This window comes from Amblyomma americanum, chromosome 1 (genome assembly GCF_052857255.1).
Source record: "Amblyomma americanum isolate KBUSLIRL-KWMA chromosome 1, ASM5285725v1, whole genome shotgun sequence".
NCBI classification, from domain to species: Eukaryota; Metazoa; Arthropoda; class Arachnida; order Ixodida; family Ixodidae; genus Amblyomma; species Amblyomma americanum.
In genome coordinates, this window is record NC_135497.1 from 483351901 (window position 1) to 483374994 (window position 23094).

Genomic DNA, 23094 nt, shown 5'->3' on the forward strand with positions numbered 1-23094 from the left:
CTACGGCACCTCTTTCTTGCTTTCCTGTCTTAGTCCCTCTTTTATCCCCTTCCTTACGGCGCAGTTCAGGTGTCAGGCGATATGTGAGACAGATACTGCACCATTTCCTTTCCCCAACAACCAATTCAATTCAGGACGAATCGCGCATCACTTGACACGACGTCACGGATGTGCGCGGACGACGCGGACGGAAAAAAGTTGGGCTGAGGCTTAGCTAAAGTGTTAAGCCTGGATATCTCGAAGCGAAAAGCGTTTAGCAAGGCGTGCCTCTCGTGATTCTGGCGTTTCAGCCGCTTGTCTAGCCTTGCACTTTCATATCTTCGCTGCTTTTCAGCCAACTCCTACGCTACCACTTCTGGATCTTCTTTACGACGACGTCCCCGGCAGCAGCGACCAGCTGCGCTCCGCGTGACATCACTCGGTTTCACGGTCAGACGACAGAGTCAGCGCGCGGTGGTTACGACGGCCCCGGCAGCAGCGACCAGCTGCGCTCCGCGTGACATCACTCGGTTTCACGGTCAGACGACAGAGTCAGCGCGCGGTGGTTACGACGGCCCCGGCAGCAGCGACCAGCTGCGCTCCGCGTGAAATCACTCGGTTTCACGGTCAGACGACAGAGTCAGCGCGCGGTGGTTACGACGGCCCCGGCAGCAGCGACCAGCTGCGCTCCGCGTGACATCACTCGGTTTCACGGTCAGACGACAGAGTCAGCGCGCGGTGGTTACGACGGCCCCGGCAGCAGCGACCAGCTGCGCTCCGCGTGACATCACTCGGTTTCACGGTCAGACGACAGAGTCAGCGCGCGGTGGTTACGACGGCCCCGGCAGCAGCGACCAGCTGCGCTCCGCGTGACATCACTCGGTTTCACGGTCAGACGACAGAGTCAGCGCGCGGTGGTTACGACGGCCCCGGCAGCAGCGACCAGCTGCGCTCCGCGTGAAATCACTCGGTTTCACGGTCAGACGACGGAGTCAGCGCGCGGTGGTTACGACGGCCCCGGCAGCAGCGACCAGCTGCGCTCCGCGTGACATCACTCGGTTTCACGGTCAGACGACAGAGTCAGCGCGCGGTGGTTACGACGGCCCCGGCAGCAGCGACCAGCTGCTACTAGCAGTATACTCATATCCCATGCAATCCCTTAGCTCTCTCGTACCTCTCCTTCTCCGCGCCCGCCCACGAGCTTCTGCCGATCGCGGCCAGCGCCGGACCCCAGGAATAAAAATACCACCGTCGACGGCAATCCTCTCTCTGTCTGTCTAGGAGAGTGGGACCTAAAGGGCGTCACGAGGCGCCCGCGTACACAGGCGAAGGCATAACGCCCTCCCTGCGCTTTCAGCAGCATGTCCTCAAGCCTATCCTATATAGGGGCCGAGAAGATCACACAGGGTAAAGGTGTAAAAGCTACTGCGTTTCGCAACAACGACGTTCGTGTAGTGAGAGCAATTCGTGAATGGCCGGTGATTCGGCTATATGAACGCCCGCCTATCGCAACGCATGAATTTCTGGCACGAGCCAGTCGTTAACACGGTCGCCTAAGCGACAGATTTAGCGGTAGCGTCCCGACATTACACGGAGACGCGTTGGGCGTTCGCATGTGGACGGACGCACTCCACATCGGCTCCGTGTCTTTTCGAAGATTCCGACCCAATTTTCACGTGGGCCACCGAAAACTTTCGGGTACATCGACGGATAATGTCACCTGGACCACGGCGACACCACTCCTGAGCCGGTAGGCCCATTTTTTGGACTTTTATCGGACTTTCGAGTGGCCACCTGCGGCCGGGAACGCTGAGCCTAGCGTAGGCCTAGCGCGTTCCCGGGGCGGCCCCGTGCGGTGCTTGCGTGTCTAGACATCGGCCAGCATGGAACCCCGGGACGCTGACGACCCTATCATGAATGAACCTACCCGGACCTCGGCCCAAGGTTCGGCGAATATTGAAAGTACGGACGAATCTCCTGCTGCGCCGCCGGTCAATGCGAGCCCCGGACTTGGGGACGCAGTGACCGAGGCCATGGAGACCTCGCCACCGCAGCGGGACGACGGGGCCGACATCGACCCACTCCAAGACGAAGACATGGATCGTTGGCAGCTTGTTTCTTACAAACGGCGCCTAAAAAGGAAAGGCTCGAAGAAAGGCTCGAAGGGGCCAGGGGATCCCCGGGAAGAAGCAAGCAACAAGATAGCGCCGACAGCCGCAGCTGGCGGAGCAGAGACGCGAGCGAGTGGCGTGCCGCGCTTTCCATTAAAACCACATCTGGCGGGAGCGCAGCGGCAGATCAGGCCACGTCCGCCGCCGCTACCGAAGGATGATATCAAAATCATTTATAGCCCAAAGGGAGGCCTAAAAATCAGCGAAATCCGTGTCGACCAGGCAACGCAAGCCCTCGTCGCGGCCAGCGGAGGAACGCTCAAGGAAGAAGACTTCATCATGAGACTCCGGCCCGGATCGAACATCATGATTGCGAGCACGCCCGACCTGGACATCGGCGACGTGCTCAGGAAGATCGAAAAGCTCACGATCAATGACCAGACCTATGCAACCAACACCTATCCAGCCCTACCGGACGACCTGAAGCGTGCGGTAATTCACGGCGTCATGCCGGGGCAAGCACCGGCCCTACTGAAATCGAGGCTGCGGCTTCGATCACAAGGAGTGAAGATCCTGGAAGCGAGAATGCTGGGCAAGTCGGAAACGGCGCTCATCACGTTCGACGGCCCGTATATCCCGCAGTGGGTCATCTACCGATCCGGAGAATTCAAGACCTACCCATATCGTCCTACGAGACAGATCTGCTACGTGTGCGGAGAGCAAGGCCATCGTTCGGACGTCTGTCCAACGCCGAACACCAAGCTCTGCAGGACGTGCGGCACACACGACCCACCAGAAGGCCACCCGTGCAAGGCCAAATGCATGGTGTGCGAAGGCGACCACGTCACCACGGAGTGCCGTCGACGCCTCAAGACTACTGAGGAGCTCCGGGGCAGCACGACCGACGGCCGGCAGTCCCGGAAACAACAATGGCAGCAGCAGCAGCAGCAGCATCAACTGCCGCAGCAGCAACAACCGCAGCAGCAGCAGCAGAACCCGCACCTGAGTCGAGAGCGCCGACCCAGGTGGCTTAGCTCGGAGCGGGACCATGGCCGCTCCTCGAGCCGAGGCCGTAGCACCGTGCGAGATCACAGCCAGAGCCGATCCAGGGATGACTCTTTCCCGCCGCTAAACCGGTCAACGGCCAAGCCGAAGCAGCAGCAGCAGCAGCCGCCGCAGAAACAACAGAAGAAGGGCGGCGTCAAGGTGAGCTGGGGAGCGGGCTCTCCAAACCCACTGATTCCGCACTCGGATCAAGATAATATTACGCGTAACTCGAAGGAAATTAAAGCTCTAAGAGAGGAGAATGCACATCTCCGAAAAAAAATCGATGACCTCATTAAAGAGATGCAGGCTCAGAGAACAGGGCACGTACCGCGGCCCCCGACTCCGGCGGCCGAAGTGCAACGATCTCCAACCCCCTTAGAAGTGAGCCCCGAAGAATTCAGAACTTTCAAGCAGCGCATGGAGGATTTCATGATTCGCACCGAAGGACAGTTCCGACAAACTCATGCAAGATTAGATGCCATGCAGGTCCAACTCAACCTGTCAGAACAGAACATCACATTACTACAGCAAAAAGTTGCGTTGCAGGACCAAAGTTTCCGCAGCCACGTCAAAAGTCAAAATACGCAACGAATAACAAACGAGGCCCGGGACAGGCTCATACACGAGCGCCGTTTCGGAACTGAAGGCTCCAATCAGAACAATGCCCAAAACAATGGCTAAACAAACTCCACTAGAAATCTGGCAATGGAACTGCAGGGGGTACCGCCAAAAGCAGGGACTCCTAATGCAGTTTTTACATACGCAAGGTTCAACACCCGATATAATAGCTTTAGAGGAAACTAACACGACACCGTCACTCAGGGGATATACGTGCTACGATAGCGGACGCACGGCAACCTTGGTCAGCAAAAAGTTGGTAGCCATAGCCCATGACCCAATTCCCAACACCAACATTGAACACTTAGTGACGGAAATTATTCCCAAAAAGAAGCGTAAGGAAAAGAGTGTCTTTCTAGTAAACCTCTATAGCCCGCCTCGCCAGCGGGACGCGAATTTTGATATACTCTTTCTAGGGGCCAGCAAACTTGCGAAAAGCAACTCGTTGCTCATTGCAGGCGACTTCAACGCTCGCGGACAGCAATGGGGATACCCCACTAATAATCACAAAGGTATACAGGTCGAGGACGCGGCGGAAGCGATCCAATGTACCCTCTTAACAGACCAACTTCATCCCACGCGCCTTGGCACTTCGATCTGCCCGGATACGTGTCCGGACTTAACGTTTGTCAGGGGAGTGAAGCACGCAACGTGGGAGAATCTGCTGGAGAATCTAGGCAGTGACCACTATATCCTGAAGACCACGATAGCAGCCACCAACATCAAGCGCAAGCTCGGCACGGCCAAGATCACCAACTGGCCGGCTTTCCGCAAGGCTTGCGCGGACCTGGAAGGGGGGATTACTTCCATAGATGATTGGTGTCAACAACTTAAAGACATCCAGGAGCGGTACACTCAGGAAGTGGATCGCACCGAGCAAACACCTGAGGTGGACCCTCGGCTCATCAGGCTGTGGGAGGCACGTCGAGGACTCACCAAGCGCTGGAAGAAGCAGCGCTTTAACAGGAAGCTCAAGCTCAGGATCGCAGAAGTCACCAAGATAGCGGAGGAGTACGCGACCCAACTGGCCTGGCAGAGCTGGCAGCAGTTCAGTAGCTCGCTGGACGGCACCCTCAGCACGGCCAAAACGTGGCGTATACTCAAGACCCTCCTCGACCCTACCCAAACCAGGGCCGAAAGCGGGAAAGCTATCCGCAGACTCCTCCACACCTTCGAGGGTACGGAAGAGGAACTGCTAGATAAGGCCAAAGAGAAATGCTACGGCACGACCTTGCCTGCGGCATACGCGAAACCATACCTGGGGAAACCGAACACCCACTTAGACAGGCCGATCACCAGGGAAGAAGTGTTCGCTACCATAAAGGCATGCACGCGCAACACTGCGGCGGGAGCAGACAAGATCCAGAACGCACTCATACGCAACCTCTGCGACGAGGCGGTCGACCAACTGACCACCTTCCTCAACGGGCACTGGGCCACAGGAACGGTTCCTGAAGAGTGGAAGCATGCAGAGGTCGTAATGATCCCCAAACCGGGTAAGAAACTCCAGATCGAAAATCTCCGACCTATCTCACTCACCTCCTGCCTAGGCAAGCTCTACGAGCGAGTCGTTACTCGCAGGCTCCAAAGCTACATGGAAGACGAAGACCTGTACCCCCACATTATGTTCGGCTTCCGAGCCCACCTCTCCACCCAGGACATCCTCTTACAACTCAAAGAGGAAGTCCTCACCAACGTCCCGAGCGTAGGCGAGAACGTGGTTATGACCCTCGACATCAAAGGAGCCTTTGACAACGTTAGCCACACGGCTGTAATGGAAGGACTCGACAACCTCCACTGCGGCGAGAAAATTCACAGCTACGTGAAGGCCTTTCTCTCCAACCGCACTGCAACGGTTGGGCTCGGAGACCTTCGTAGCGCTAAATTTTCGACCCCAAACAAAGGCACACCTCAAGGGTCCGTCATCTCGCCACTACTTTTCAACGTGGCCATGATCGGCCTCGCAAGACAACTCGAGAAGATCGAAGGCATACAGCACGCAATATACGCTGACGACGTCACGGTCTGGGTTACCACTGGGTCGCTCGGCCAGAAAGAAGAACGACTGCAAGCAGCGGCTGCCTGCGTGGAAGAATATGCCAGTGCACGAGGCCTCGCCTGCTCCACCGAAAAATCAGAACTCCTGCGAGTCCACAAAGGGAAACACAAGGAAGGGTCCCTCAATGTCTCCCTCGAAGGACAGCTAATTCCCGAACGAGACAAGATACGCGTCTTGGGAATGTGGCTGCAGAGCAACCAGCGATGCGGCCATACGCTCGGCCTTCTCAAGCAATCGACCACTCAGGTCGCCAGAATGATCACGCGCGTGTCGCAGAAGCGGAGCGGCATGCCAGAGGGGGATACCCTGCGCCTGGTTCAGAGCCTGGTGGTTAGTCGCGTGGGTTACGCCCTCCCGTACTTCAACCTCAACAAAGGAGAAGTGGATAGTGCAGACACCATACTCCGCAAAGCTTACAAGACAGCCCTGCATCTACCAATGAACACCTCCAACGAAAAACTATTGGCTCTTGGAATTCACAACACCTTCGAAGAGATCAAAGAAGCCCAAATGGTCACGCAGTTAGCTAGGCTCCAGCAGACTCCTACGGGGCGCTCGCTCCTTAGCCGACTGGGGCTAGGCGGAACTGCGGAATTCGAGAATCGTACTGCGAGCATACCGGACGCAATCCGCCAGACGCTAAAGGTTCGCTCCCTTCCCCGGAACATGGACCCCAACTTGCATGCGGCCCGTAGGGCAGCCCGGGCGAGGTATGTACAACAAAATCTAGCTACAAAATCCACAACGGTATACACGGACGCGGCTCCGTATACAAGAAGCTCACATAACAGCACAGTGGCGGTAGTTATTGATTCGAACTTAAAGGAATTAGCTAGCGCCTCAGTAAGGGATTGCACGGTAACCGAAGGGGAGGAGCTGGCCGTAGCTCTAGCGGCGGTAGCCGGTTATCGAAGCAACATGTCCCTTATTATCCTTACAGATTCGAGAGAAGCGTGCCGTAACTACATGAACGGCCGCATAGGTCGCGCCGCGCTCCGGCTCCTCCAGAGCGCGACCCCACCAAAAGTCATACATAGCATTTACTGGGTACCAGGACACACCGACATAGCGGGGAACGAACGCGCCGACGAGGTAGCTCGAGGGTATACGAGCCGAGCTTCCTCCCAATCGGACGATCTACCCGACCGAGTCAGTCCTACGTACTCAGACATTCTCAACTACTATAAGGGGGTACGGATCCGCTATCCGCCGCCTCATCCTGATCTAAATCAACTAGAGGCAGTGTATTGGCGAAGATTGCAGACAGGAACATTCCCAAACCTGCATATCCTTAGCAAGATTTACCCGACGCAATATCGGGACACTTGCCCGTGGTGTGGCAGCAAACCATCGTTGTACCACATCACGTGGGAATGCAGTAAAAACGACAGCTTTCGCAAAGACCCGAGTGCGGAACAGTGGGAGAGCCGGCTCTCCAGCGGCGATCTGGGTTGCCAACAAGGTCTGATCCAGCACGCCCAACGAGCAGCGAAGCTCAGCGGAGCCCTGGAATAGGGGCACCGACCCTGTGAGAAGAAGGAAGATGGACCTCTTCTTTCTCGTCTGCTACTAGCACCTTTCTAGAGCATTAAAAGTCTTTCCTACCTACCTACCTACATTACACACGGTGTCCCGTGTACCGATGTGTGATACGGTGGGAAGAGGAATTCGTCCCACATTTAGGTCTGCCGAGGCCCACGCGCACTCATGCCCCACCGTATGGTCCCATGATGCAAAACTGGCTTCCTTACGGCCAGTGCACTACGCGAGTCGTAAAGAACTTTGTGCGTCACTCGCCGATGACTTGAGTACAGTAGAGTTCCTATACAGCATATACAGCTGCTTTCATATTTTGCGGAAGAAGTGTGGTTTCGCTTTCGCATAGCGCGGCTACGGCCATTCTGGGCGGACGGAAGCGCCGCAGCATGAGGGCAGCACTCAGCCGACAGCTGCAAATAGATAACTCACGTGCCATTTTATGTCAGCAAGAATAAAAGGCTGATAAGCCCCAAGTCAAGCCTCAATGAAGGACGCTCCTTTTGAAAGCGGCGAAAAGGAAGCGAAACGCTGTTTCAGCTCATGCACAATAATATATTTTTGGTTTTGGGGAAAGGAAACGGCGCAGTATCTGTCTCACATATCGGCGGACACTAGAGCCGCGCTGTTAGGGAAGAGATAAAGGAGGGAGTGAAAGAAGAAAGGAACAAAGAGGTGCCGCAGTGGAGGGCTCAGGAATAATTTCGACCACCTGGGGATCTTTAACGTGCACTGATATCGCACAGCAAACGGGCGCCTTAGCGTTTCTCCTCCATCGGAACGCAGCCGCCGCGGTCGGGTTCCAACCCGGGTGCTCCGGATCAGGGCGCGGTCGGGTTCGAACCCGGGTACTCCTTATCCGAGCGCCCTGAGGCCGAGCGCCCTGATCCGGAGTACCCGGGTTTGAACCCGGTAATAATAATTGGTTTTGGGGGGAAAGGAAATGGCGTAGTATCTCTCATTTATCGTTGGACACCTGAACCGCGCCGTAAGGGAATGGATAAAGGAGGGAGTGAGAGAAGAATGGAATAAAGAGGTCCCGTGGTGGAGGGCTCCGGAATAATTTCGACTACCTGGGGATGTTTAAGGTGCACTGACATCGCACAGCACACGGAACCCGATAATAAATACGAATTTCAAGACCACATTGATCTTGCTGATTCTGGTTGTGCTATTGCATTTATTATAATTTTTTTTAATTTTCAGCTTCCCCTCAGCCCTTCACCAGCATCAGCTTCCAGCCGCCGCGGTGGCTAAGTGGTTATGGCGCTCTGCTGCTGGTCCGAAAGACGCGGGTTCGATCCCGACCGCGGTGGTGGAATTTCGATGGAGAAATTCTATAGACCCGTGCGCTGTGCGATGTCAGTGCACGTTAAATAACACCATGCGGTCGAAATTTCCAAAACCCTTCACAACGGTGTCCCTCATAGCCTGAGTTGCTTTGGGATGTTAAACCCCGTAAACCCGGTATCGGCTCCCTTCGTTGGAAGCGACGAAAACCGCTTTACGCGCAAGATGCTCCCGATCTGCTGCCGCAATCGAGCTGCATTCCTTCCACTCGGCGGCCAGAAATCACCGAGACACAAAAGTACGCGGAGTGGGCCCGACTTGTTTTCGCGCGAACCACCAGAGATCTCTCGCACATTCTCGCTCAATGCAGGAAAGTGATATCACCGGTCGTGCAACCGAAAGGCAGGCAACGGGACCTCCGTAAGTACCGCTGCGTCCTCAGTCTGCCCACCGCGAAAGACTATGACTGGACGTATATCAGAGAAAACAAAAATGGGAACCACGAAGCTGGTACAGATTCAGGCGGGAGCGCAATCGCAGACAGCTCAGATCTATAGAGACCGGCGCGCTGTGATACCGCTGTTGTTGTAGCATGAACGATGAGACGTATCTGGCTACGCACTAGTTTTTTGTGACTGTCAATTCGCGTATCGCCGTTTCACGCCTAACTCTATATCCAGTCACGAGACAGGTCACATCATCATCATCAACATCATCACCACCACCGTGACAGCTATTGCTATCAGTTGGAAGATGCGCTCCGCTTCTGTCGTCAAGATAGTTGGTGTGCTACCCAACCTGCACTTCAGCCGAAAAAAAAATCGTAGCCACGATAGTCAGCCTCAAAACTGGCACTGCAATGGTTTTCGAAGGTGGCGAAGAAACCCGCCCAAGAACATGCCAACAAGAATTCTTAAAGGGGCTCTGAAACACCTCAGGAGGAGAGTACATGAACTCGCTCAAACACTGCACATACTCGTCATGAACACCTGAGCCACATACTACACTCCTACACGCAGCAGAGGACTCACAATGGCACGCGAAAGTAGGCGAGTACTTTCCGACAACTTTTTCATGCTCGCGCCCTCCTCCGTTGCACGCTCCTGCGTAATTCTATTCGGAGATGGCTATTGTGGTTAGATCCTTTGAGGCGTCACGCAGATACCATTGCCGCGGCCAGTGAGCCGCGTCGCTCTGGCGGGTCAGGAGGCTCCACCCGCGCGCGTTGGCGGTGGGGATGCTCAGAAGCGCCGACCAGTGAGCATGCAAAAAGTGACGAGAGGAGAGGGAAAGGCGCGGAGACGCTGTTGTTGTTAGTGGCTATTTAATAATAATATAACAATGGAAGGAAAAGATGTTGCTAGCCGCTGCATCTGCCATCGAAAGCTGAAGCACTTCAGCTGCGACTAGCGGAAACAGGGAGAGGGCAGGGAGAGGGAAAGAAAGGGGGAGCGAAGAGACGTTGAAATTCAAAATTTTACAGATAACTCGGCTTCTACAAACCGCATCAAAAAAATTGCTGGTGGTTTACCTCTCGTTAACCTTGCAGGTGGAAAGCGAAAAGCTGCATCTGATAATATTAATAATAATTGGTTTTCGGGGAAAGGAAATAGCGCAGTATCTGTCTAATATATCGTTGGACACCTGAACCGCACCGTAAGGGAAGGGATAAAGGAAGCGATGAACGCAGAAAGGAAGAAAGAGGTGCCGTAGTGGGGGGCTCCAGAATAATTTCGACCACTTGGGGATCTTTAACGGCACTGAGATCGCACAGCACACGAGCGCCTTAGCGTTTTGCCTCCGTAAAAACACAGCCGCCGCGGTCGGGTTCGAACCCGGGTACTCCGGATCAGTAGCCGAGCGCCCTAACCACTAAGCCACCGCGGCATCTCCCTGGCTACGCTTGTGGTCGAACGACTGGCGGTTTCCATAGATAGACATACTGACACACACAGAGTAGGCATTGTTTTATTTTTTAAACAACTTGCTTTCGTCGAAACGACATTAAAGGAGGTCGCACAAGACAGTATATATTTAATACAGCTTCGGTGACGTTTACAACTGTATTACTGCTCGTTGTATGCGGAGATATGGAACCAGATCAGGTTCCAAACGACGCGCAAACACCGCAGATAATTTCGAAAACCCAAATTGAAAAATAAATTGTTTTTCTTTTCTTTTGCGGGGGGGGGGGGGGGGGGGGAATGGCGCAATGTGAGACAGGCTTCATTTCCTTTTCCTAAAACCACCTTTCATTTCGCTTCGCTTACGGCGCGGTTCGGGTGTCCACAGAGAGATGTGCGAGAGGCGTAATTTCCTTTCCCTTAAAACCAACCTTCATTTCACTTCATTCCCTTACGGCGCGTTTAGAGTGGCCACCGAGATATGAGACAAGCGTAATTTCCTTTCCTTAGAACCAATTTTCATTTCATTTTCCTTTTCTAACGGGTGCGGTTCGGATGTCCACCGAGATATGTGAGACAGGCGTCATTTCCTTGTTTGAGCTCTAGCTACATTTAAGGTCAAACTTGCGGTCCCGCTGACGGCTCGAAACGCCGGCGTAGTGAAGGTTTTCGCTTCAAAATTCTCGCTGGAGGATATTCGTGAAGCGATGTCCTTTAACATCGCAGGCGCACCACACCTTTACAGAGAGCCCCTTTCAGGGCCCCTTTAAGCACGAACACCAGCAGAAAAAGCGGACTACCGCTAACACGGTAGCTGCAGCGTTTTCAAACGGCCGTTAGAAACCTCCGCATCCCTACGGGAGAAGGGCGGGCGTGCGCGTCGAGAACAGCTACTGGCCGGCTTCCTTCAACCATCGCGAGCAGCCAGGAGCGACCTAACACAAAACGATAGGAGCCGTAACGAGTGGGGCGACGGAAAGTGCGAGAGGCTAAAGGACGAAGAAAACACAGTGCAGTCCCACACACAACTGCCTAAAGTGATGAGAGACGTCGGTGAATAAGCGAGTTTTGTCTAAAGGCGCTACGGAAATTATGCGACACTCGGATCGGGTTTCGTGTTCGACCTGACAACGCGTCGGCCAAAAAAAGTGCGTTCGGCTGCCGGAACGTATTCGGACCGACACAAGCGGGTTCATCCACTAAGCGCACGTGAAAACGCAGTGGCACACAACAGTGCGACCTCTACGTTGCGGGAACGAAGGTCTGTCGCAGCTATCGAGCATCTCGAAACGGTATCGGTCGAAGTGTGGGGATTAGTTGCACAGCAGTGCACTGTCTTCAGGTCTCAAAAATACGCACACATGTTTCTCAACCTAATAAAGGAGTAAGGACACCAAATTTTCGTAGTGCGTTATTGAGACGTCCGAAAACATGTATCGCCCCGTCGAGTTCGTCTAAGCCCGGTAAATTACTTTTTGTTCAATGTTTTCTTCTCTGAAGTAGTTTTGGTTTCAAGAGCCGAGCGGTGGCTATGACGTCACAGACGACTTCGGGCGACACTGAGTTCGTGTGAGGCGTGCAATAATTGCGATGTAATGGCTTTTTGTTAATCTGTTGTCACTTTGCCTCTTGGAGCAGGCTGGCTCAAGAGTACTTGTCATTTGAAGAAAAAAAAACGGCAATTTTTTCAACCACACGTGAGCCACCCACATCTATATATATATATATATATATATATATATATATATATATATATATATATATATATATATATATATATATATATATATATATATATATATATATAATAGCAACATACCCCGACGCACCTTGGTTGCGGTGGCTGTTGGCTTCCTTCAATATAGGTGGCCGCAGCGGGAAGAACTCCCAATATATGAACTTTTCATTTTTTGGGGAGTTTTTCCCGCTGCAGCCACCTTCCGGCCTGTGCCCTACAAGTGGAGAGGGAGATTTCCTTCTCTCAACTTTGCCACCAGCCAACCGTGGCAAGTGCCAGGTGGGTCTTCCTTCTACCAACCATGACCATGGCAGGAGGCAGCTGGTAAGCGTACACAACACAACGCCGCCATACACTGTTAGTGCGCTAGCTCTAGATGCCATGCAAGCTAGAAGGTTGCCCTGTCTGCCCTTGAAGCCTGCCGACGGCAGGCTGCACACAATGAAACAGGCAGGTTGCCACCTGCCCACCATGACAGGTGGGAAGTGAAAAGGAGGAAAACCGCAACAGCTGCGAAGTGTTGCGCCAGCTGCATCAATGTGGAAAGAAGGTTACACAATAGCTAGAAATCAGTGGAAAGGAGGAAACCTGCGTCACGCTAAGAGGGAAGGAGGCCATGTACGTCATGCAAGTCATGGTCACGTGTTCAGGTTTCAGTAGACAATAGAAAGCCACATTATGCGTGGGACGCAGCTAGTGCAGCGTGCCAACGAAAGTTTGATTGTGCTAGCGCACCTTTACCTTTTCTAGCTCTAAAGGCACCCGTTTTCAGTCAACGTCGCCTATTTTTCAGTAGGACGCGGTAATTTGTCGAGGATGACCTTTAGGAATAGGTAACCATTAAAAAAATAAAAAAGACGAGCCCTTTGCAAGCAAGAAGGCGATCAGGCGCATATCAGGGCCCCCCACGGCCGGAGAAATTCAAGGCACATGAGTAAAGTAAAAAGCGTAGGTTCTCGGACACCTCGCTTTTAGCGGGTGAAGAATCTTCCGTAGCGATTGCAATCGCAGCTAGGAACGTGCTCGAAGCGACCAACGAGACGTGAAGGGGAAGCCCAGAATGCATGCGCTAACGGTCAACTTCCGGCCATTCTTCACTGCTCGCATGCAACAGACTTGGAGAAGATTAGACACCTTTAGCATACCGTGTACCGCGTTACCGTTACCGGAGTACCGGAAGTGTAGTTCACTATAATCGGGAGCCTGCGCTTCGTCAGTGCGCATGCGCAAATCGCCTTGAGGGCGCCAGGTGCCTGGCAGTTGCGCGCGCATAATCTTAAAAATGTGGCAAAAAGGTATGGCGTAGGGGTGGTTTTTTCAGCACCCAAGAAACTTAAAAGGGTTTGTGCTGTTTTGGAAAGAAAGGCTGAGCAACGAAAAGAATCTGAAACAACTTGTGGGCTTAAGCACGAAACAATGTATGTGCCATGCGCAGAAGAGGTTGTGTACAAAATCCCAATGTCATGCGGACAAATATATATCGGGCAGACGGGGCGTTGCATCAATACACGTTTGAAAGAGCATGCAAATAATCTTGAAGCTAACAAATCTAATCATCTAGTTGACCATGTTCGAAACTGCCAATTTTGTTTTCCCTCATTGCCTTACTGTGATATCCTCTACAAACACCCGTCCCGATTAACACGTGAGATTATGGAAGCATATCACATGAAGAAAAAAACAAGGTTATGTGTCAGTAAGCCATCTATTTCATTATATGACAGTGAGGTTGCATTCCTCGATGCCACGTAGAAACTTGGGTTTTGTCTATGTACTAGCTGATAAGTTGGCCACTTTTTCCATAAATAAATTTCAGTTGTGGGTCAGCGCTTGTCCTGTATTTTCTTCCACTCTGTCCGCGTCGTTGAGCTGTTTGCCACCAACAACACTCAAGCCGTCGCCGAGTCGGGTAACCGCAGAAACGAACATCGGCAGAGGTGCCGGTTTTATGAGAAAAATGCGGCGCTGGTCAAAAACTACAGCACGTCCACAAAAAAACAAAGCCAAAGCACCGTTTTTGCGCCATGTCAATGGAGACGCCATCTTGATTTAATTACGTGAAGTAACCATCACGACGACAGTAATCCAAACAAGGCGCGTCCGTAAGTACTCGCCATTCGAAATTATCGCACTTGATTACGCTCTTTAGTGTGGTGCTAGCCATATCGCAGCAACAACAGTGCGCGATTTAAACAACCCGCCGCATGTGATGGTATCGCCATCTGTCGACAAGGCCAGTAGCCCGGGGCAGTAACCCGCGCCGCCATGCGAGAAGTCGCGAAAGCTTAGGCACTCAAACCAGCCAGCCCTGGAAACAGCGGGGCAGTACTATTCAAACTATTTGTCCCTCACCACCGCAAACTACGCGCAAACGTACATCAATTCCAAAGCGATCAAAAATAAACAATGTGGTGGCTCCCGAAGCATGCAGATGCAGGGAAACGCCGGTACGCGATGCTCTTCAGTCTGCCAACTTGAAACGGCGAACGCCTACGAGTCGCTGAACCCCAGTCAAAACCACGGTGTAAGAATAATTTAGGTGATGACACTGCAGCCGGCGTGCCGTCCTGGTTGTGTTCGCCGCCGGCGCTGTTTTCGTTTCCCGGCGACAGGTGGCGCTAGTAGGTGGAGGCTCTCGGATTCGCGCTGCGTAGGTTATCGATGCTAAGCGTTGCTCGTTTGTCGCGCTCGATATCGGGGTATATAGAAAAGTATGCACAGGCATGAATACACCGGGATTCTGCAGTAACAAGACTGATTATCTAAATGAATGTGCAACTGATTTCTCGACGGCGTTTCTGTAATAGCTCTGATAGCTAGCATACGTTGAAGCCAGTATATCAATCGTATTTTCTGGTTGCGCCCGCCAATGTTAGCTAATTAAAGCAAAAATAAATAAATTGTAACTGGATTTTCGGGGAAATATCCTAAGGACAGCTAGCCAAAATGCCGTTCCGAGCTTCGGTCGTCAACCCAGTGATCTCGCGCTTTGCGCTGGCGGTGCGGCTGCCGACGCTGCTCATCTTCCTCTTTACAAAATAAACGTCCTCAAAGCACCTTGAACCATTGCACCTCTAGCTTACACATACATGTACTTGGTTACAAACTTCTCTCGACACGCGACACCTACGCAGACTTCTTCTCAGTGTTAAGGCGATGGCGGTTATACTTTGCGCCAGTACAGCAAGCCGTGTGCAGTACAGCTTGATGAAGGGCATGTCACACGGTTAAATCTATCGCAACTCTCAAAGCAGTATATCTTGTGCTAGTTGCCCATGAATGGGCATAATTTTTCTATCCTACTCTGTCATTTCAAGAGAACAATGGGCGCTCTTATATCAGAAAAAAAAAATGTCCGACCTGAAGTTGGTCTGGTGGTGTGTACAGTGCTCTTACATTTGTGTAGAATATTAGGAATGGTATGCTGAAAGGGGGCTGAACATATACTTTATTCTGTCACAAAACTATACATTACATGGCAAAAACTGTTTAAAACATACATTCACAAAAAATCTAACAAAAATTAGTACATTCTGTAAACTTGGCAACAGGATTCAGGATGAACAAAGTTTTGCAAGCTTTTTTTTCTCTTGAGCTTGTTTTTTCAAGTTCATGGTTGCAGCTTTGCAGTGCGGCCTCATTCTCATGGTTAAGAAATAGTGCAGAATTTGTGCGATGACCTCTTCTTTGTGCTGAGCTCATGGAAAAGTCAAGGTCTTTGTGTCAAGCACATGCTCCACTGTTTCCCAGTATACAGACTGACTGTCGGCATTTTTTGCAAAGTGCTCCTCAGCTGCTCTCAACAGCTCAAAGAGATTCACGTTGGGGTGCAACAGTCCACCCCTGCTCTTTGTGTTGGTCAGGGATGCTTCAGCAGAGCTGTTTTCCGGAATGGTAAAAGCAGACCGGCAACAATCGCACGTTGTGGCTTTCATCAACTTTCGGCTCAAGAATCCAACCACATAGTAAAGAATGCAGTCAACGACTTGCGCTGTATTCTTTCCGTTTACTGTGATAACATCCTCACATTCCCAGTCCTCAACAAGAATCAGTTTATCAAGCTTTTCTTTTAGCTGATCAATGAAGCCAGGCAAAGAGTTGCTTGCACTGCCTAGTTCGATCAGGGCTCTGAAGTCTGATGCGTCTAGTAATGGCTTCTCATCGACCACGCAGCAATCCCCAAACTTGGGAGGCCTCAGAAGGCTGTAAATGGACATTGTATTGTACAGTTGCAAAAATGTTGGCATTGAAGGATGGTCATTCTGGCTTCCAGCAAGACTTATCTTGCCAAAGAATCTTTCGATCCGATCTTGGTTCATTTTATTTGTAAGAACGTATCAGAACTCGTACTGATGCAAAAGAACCTCACAAAGCTCTTTAGTTGATCTCAAGGTAACTCGGAGCCCTTCAGAGGTGCTTTTTGTCAGGAACATATCTTTCGTGATATTTCCACTCTGCAGCTCTTTTTCCCAGTTATCCAACCATTCTACCCCACGTGACAGAATGCCTAGGTCAGAGCCCTGCTTTGTGACACCTTCATGAGGAAACCGCCGGTTCAAGGCATCGAAAAGATTATTAAGAAACAATGTGAATTCTTGCGTGGCTTCAGTGCCTCCCAGTCTGCGCACACCACGGTTTCTGTAAAATTCAATACCTGCTGCCATCGAGTGACTGAACACTTGCGTGGCAAGCTTTACCCGCATCTTTTCACAGTTGCTTGGATAAATGTGGGAATGTGTTATTTTTGGACACACCTTCAGAGCTCCAACATTCGCTTGGTCTTCTTTATAAACTGCTGCATAGTCCTCCCACCTAATCCAACGTCCCTCCTTTTTCAGGTACCTTTGGTGCAAAAGACGGCTTCTGATGCATTTAAAGAGGTGTGGAGCATCAGAAAATGCAAAAACTTTTCGTGTGGGGTCGCTTGGATGTGTGAAGGAGTTCTGGCAGGCTTCTAGTGACCCACTTATACCCAGTGTTCGCCACATAGTCCTGTTTGTCGAAGCTCCATGACAAACAAACCCATGAATTTTTGCTCCAGCTTCCTCCATAAGTAAAATTGCCTGAAGGAGCAACTGTGCAAGAATAGTACCCCTCGTGGCACCTTTTGCTGCAAAAACACCTATTGGCTGAGCATAACTTTCACCAAAAGGGCAGAACATAAAAACAAGAGCATGGTCAGCAAGCTCGCTACTGTTTTCCGTCTCTGATGCCAGACCGATGTAGGTCATTGTCTTTGAGTTGACAGCCTTGCTTTTACGGACTTGCATCTCATCAAAGATTATAATACCGTGCCGCTTGAAGTCATCTTTCTTTTCAAGTTTCCTTTTTAAGGCTATGAAGAACTTACTATCAAAGCCTGTTTTAAAGCCCACCAATGAGATGTAGCGGTGTATTGTTCGTACTGAAGGCAAGGCGAGAATTTCACTCTCCATCAAGAATCTGTATCCTGCAGGTGACCTAATATGGAGGAGAAGGCAGAGCAAGATCCAGTCATCTGAGTATCTTCTACCGTTTTTTGAGCGAGCTTTGCCTGCAGCTACACACTCTTTCAACACCAGCTTTTGCGCTTCAGGAAGGTTTGCTTCTCTGGAAAGGCGTTCGAGTGTTTCATTACTGATTTCTAGTAGTTTTGATTTGCAGTTAGCCAGTTCTTGTTCAAGATTATGTTTTTGTTTTTGAAGCCGCACTTTTGACTTGTAGCAGGCAATCCTGGCGCGCCGCAACATTTCAATGCGCGTTTTTTTTTCGATGGACTGTCCGGAATGCGAATGTGTTTCAGTTGAGAATTCTTTTTCTTTCGTGCAGCATGAATACGAAGTACATCTTTTAACTTAGCACATGCATTGCAACTTGTACTCTCTGTCACTAGTAGGCAACTGTTGTGCCGCCAGGTTCCACATTTGTCAATATATGCGCACTCGGGGCGTATATTATTGTACATTTCACCACTGGGACCACCTGCACACACATGCATTTCATGAAAGACCCGCACTGCACACTCTATATAAGCTAGGGAATTCATGGGCAAACCAGAACTTATGGTCTGTACGTTAACAATACGGCCATAAACAAAACATTTCACTGACAAGGAGTCATTATGTGATGTGGTTACTACTAGTACTTTTCTATGAAAAGGCGCCTGGTTACTCTCTTTCGGCAATTCTAGCTCACTGAAAACAACAGATTTAACTCCAAATCTGTCAGAAACTTGGACTGCCCAGGCTTCACTTGGGAGTTTAAGGCTGGATGCACAGAATGACAGAGCAGAAATTGTCATTTGCTGTCCTCCGTCCTGGAGGAACAGGGACTCGGTGGGTCGCTGCTCTTGCGTTGGTCCATGACTTCTCTCTTGCTGCGTAGTTTTTTCAGATGAGGAAGAAACTTGTTGCTGAATGAAAAGATATGATAGAATCAGGAATGTTTCTGCCGTCCCAACTAAGCCAAAGTTTCGTTTACGTCACCTATATTATGTCATTACTTCTCTTAAACAAGTCGGTGTTATATGTTTCTTGCTATTTTATTATTTCTTATTAATCTAAAATTTTCCTGTTACCAACCTCTTCTTTAACGCCTGAACGGCGCTGAAATTAAATAAATAAATGTTTACTTCCCGGATGCCACCTAATAGTGAGCAAAGCTTATGCGATTACTAGCACACTGTGCTATTAGTGTCCAATGAGATCCCGGCTAATTAATTATAATCAAATAAATATACTGAAGGGAAGAATCGTATCGTATTTACGATAATTTCCGCTCAGTAGTTATTGTAGAACAATATCATGATTTGTTGCGCCTAGTGAGCTTAGATGAGGCGGCTGGAGGAATGCCACCTGAATTTAAAACAGGAAGTAACCTTTTCAGCTGTATGACTAGCTGCGTCGGCAGTGCATGTGCCACTCAATGTGTCAGTATCGTATTGAAAAGTATCCTCTTCTTCACGTGGAGGGGGCGCGACGCTGTTGAAATCCAAGCGTGGCCTCTTACAAGGCGCGTCTGTTGATTCGGCATCAGAATGTTTTGAACTCGTTGTGTCAACCAGCAATAAACTTGGTGTATTTTCAACGGCCAGGTGTAGCTCTTCAGAAGCATTCGACGCTTCTGGCTGTCCTTGCTTCTTAGGCTTGTGAGAAGTCGGCGGCAGAGCCTGCCGTTTCTGCGGAGGTTTTCTCGTTTTTTGCTGCACAGTCAAGTACCCTGGGCAGTTCGGGAAAATGCTAGGCACAGCGTCGGGTGAGAGCACCGGATTTTTTTGTGCGTGTAGAAGGACGTTCCCCTTGTATTCCGCGTGATATGTTGCAGAGATCACTTCATGCGGGAAGTGCTTTGCGCACACGTGGTCGGTAGGCTGCAAAACTCTATCTGCTCTCGGAATCGCCCGTCGCCACTTTTCTAAACGTTCGGGTTCACGCGGAGCCTTGAAAAGCGACACACGCTCCGTACAAGTCCGATACCCCGACTTGCAATTCGGTACAAAGCACTTCTTGCCCATTTTGAAGCGCAGCAAGGCTGAGCGCAACTAATTGCACTCGGCGTCACATGCCGCGGCGTGGTATACGTTGAGTGAATCCCAGCAGAATACCAATCAGCCGAACAATGCACTCACTGGACTCACAGGCACAACCAAACACTTTTCGAGAACCCGGAGAAGCCTTCACACACATACACACACACACACACACACACACACACACGCACACGCACACGCACACGCACACGCACACGCACACGCACACGCACACGCACACACACACACACACACACACACGAGTTTCAGCAAGTACACCCCGCGCGTGGCGTGAAAATTTCCGAACGAACGCGAGCGGGCAGCGCGGGCCCCTGGGCTCCCATAGTACAGCGCCATCTGTACCCTTGCGGAGAAAACTACCGTTGATTCAAGGTCATCTGCGAAAACAATCTGCCCGCGCCTTCTCTCTACGGGGAGCGGCGAGTGTCAGCACCTAAATTATTCTTACACCGTGGTCAAAACTTACAATGCGGCAACAGCTCAGTTTAACGGCCACAATTGTACCTCAGTTCATGCACAAGTGTCCCTGCGTTGTTAGCAAAGGCGGCACACAGGAACGCGTGCAAGGTTACTGCCAATGAACAGCGATGCGTGCTCCGAAACTGCACGTCGGAATGAACGCATAAGCTCTCCGTACGCGCATTTGCGAGCACTGGCAGATCGAGCAGGCTGGTTCGATACGAAAACACCTACCTGGAGGTACTTTTATCAACTTGTACGGCGCAGCATAAGCATGGTCGTGCGCTAGTGCCATCACATCTCCGTTGAGCAGCGCGACGCGACGTGTCCTGTCACCATTGACACTTTTTGTCACTGCGGCCGCCTTTACGGCTGAAGTCCGATTCACAACACGTGCTGCTTGAGGGGGTACCGTTGTTGATGATGCTGCAACACCTGCCGAGGCTAATGAGGAAGAAAACGATGACGAAGCTGCCAAGAAAGGCACTGCCGACGAGGTCGACGGTGTGCTCGTGGGCTCCGCATGCCGATAGTCATCGGCTAGGCGGGACCCTTCGACCACAATGTCCCTAAACGTGATGTCCATGCACCCATTTAGGCTCCCCCACTTCTTCTGAAAGCTCGGAGCACTCAAATATCGGCAAATCTTCTTGTAGCACTGCAGCACGATACGGAGCTGCAGGTTCTGGGTGAAACCGGCGGTGCTGCTGTTGCACTCTGCACAGGGCGAATTCAACCGCATCGTCTGGCCGACACACATTTCGCACACTGTGTGGCGACACTTTGAAGAAGTGGACGACATGGGGACGACGAGTAGGCCGGAACACACACAACAGGCCAGCGCCTGCCGAAGCAGGGACAGCAGGCGATATATGTCAGCCCAGGCATCTTGGTCTTCGGGGCCCGATTCGAACACTTTTCGGGTTACCTGTGTGTAGAGGTCCAGAGCGCTCATTGTTCACAATGCGGGCTGGCGCTGAAGGTCCTCCTCAGCCCGCACAAAATGAAAAATACACTTTTTATGCGCATTCGCGCTCGACGCCGATCAATGTTTTGTTTGTGGCGAACGCGATGTCGCTGCCGCTTCGACTGGCGGTTTCGCTTTGAGGCATGTCAGGTCAGCTGTTAGCGAGCAGTGGTGCGGAATTTGACGGTCATTGCTCCTTAATCGGTCCCCATAACTGACTTTCACAAAGCTATTTGGCGGTTAAATATTTTCAGACCTGCTCGGCAGAAAATATTTTGTTGTTCTTTTATTCATTGCTTGAAATGATCACATCAACCAAAGCCCGTGGTATGGAATGGTATTGTTATTTTTCAAAATAGTGTGGTATATATAAATGCTGAAAATTTTGACTTTATAATTGAAAATTAATATTAGCTAAACAAAGGTTTAAAAAGCCGCTGCTCATGTCGTTAGATATTCCGAAACCCGAAGATGTCGACGGTAAACTCTATAGTCGACAGGTAGTAGACATTATGCAAGTTGGCCCAGGTGAACAATGAACTTGAGAATACAAAAAGAACTATGCGCAAAGACAGTATACTAGACACTATAAACCTTTCAAAGGAACGCATCTGTTGTGTATAATTGTGCGTCTTTATGTGTATCGTGGTTTTCTTGTGCGGTGGAATTCAGTCTAATTAGCTAATTAATAAGTTACACGTTTATTTACGGTCACGACGTGAAAACGTTGCAGAAAAGGTTTAGAAGCACTCATCAGAAATGTTTCTGCTCAAACAGGCTCCACTTGGCTCTTATTTTGGGCAAAAAAAGAGAGAAACGTTCGATAATTCATCAGCGCACAGCGATTGCAGCCGCCTCCAGCGGATGCAGAAACAACGCATCTCACCTCATCTCAAGCGCGCTTTCCAAGACAAGGTATTGTTTGCGTGTTGGCCTTATTACGCAACTTTTTTTCTTAGGTTTCGTAAGGGACGTGCCCAAAAATGCGAGAACGGGTGCCGCTGGTTTATACTCGTATGCGTCAGCAGCTTTCAGCGCATCACTCACTCCCGGCACGAACCCAAAGCAACGTCTTTGAGGGCAGGCCTGCAATGAGGGCATCTGAATCCTTCCGCTGTGCGTTTGAGACCGCAACACCCGGCTTTGTTTTCGCGTGGTTTTCCTTTTATTATAATTTCCTCGACAATTTTGTTTCCTCGCGCAAAAAAAAAAAGAGAAAAGGAAGAAAGGAAACCAGACAAAACTTCTTGACATGAGAATGGTGATGTTTAAATAGTTTATTTCTACAGAAGTCCGTACAATTCAATGGATAAGAGAAAATACGCAACGCGTCTCCTGTTACTTATTAAACGACAAACTATAACGGCTAAGCTACATATAATTTTCACTTCTGCCATATGTGACAAATGACCCTTCGTTGTCTGGTTCTTTTTTTCTTCCTTTCTTTCTCTCTTTCTTCCTTTCTTCCTTTGCTCAGGCCTCTTCTCACCCCACGTACGTGTAAATAGTTTGTACATATTACCTCTCCCCCTGTCCTCTATTGCTGTCCTCTCACCTCTTTCATTTCATTTCTCCATTCTGCCTGCTGTCCTTCATTTCCGCTGCCCCAGCTCAGGTGCTTCAGTATCGATGGCAGATGCCGGGGCTAGCAAAAATCTTTTCCTTCCTTTTTACTATTATTTTTAATAAAACCACTACCACCACCACCATCCTTTCCTTCGTTCTTTCTTTCTTTCTTTCTTTCTTTCTTTCTTTTTCTTTCTTTCTTTTTCTTTCTTTCTTTCTTCCTTTCTTCATTTCTTTCTCTCTTTCTTCCTTTCCTTCGTTCTTTCTTTCTTTCTTTTCTTTCTTTCTCTCT

At 50.5% G+C, this 23094-nt stretch overlaps 1 protein-coding gene across 1 annotated transcript in view; it reads right to left on the minus strand.

Moving 5' to 3' along the window:
* The window catches only part of LOC144116072 (uncharacterized), a 68293-nt gene extending 46891 nt beyond the window's left edge, over nt 1–21402 (minus strand). Inside the window, exon 1 of the mRNA XM_077650726.1 lies at nt 20504–21402. Coding sequence (XP_077506852.1) covers nt 20504–21224 — 721 coding nt within the window. The 5' untranslated portion in view covers nt 21225–21402. The remainder of the gene's footprint in view (nt 1–20503) is intronic.
* Nucleotides 21403–23094: the final 1692 nt, after the last annotated feature.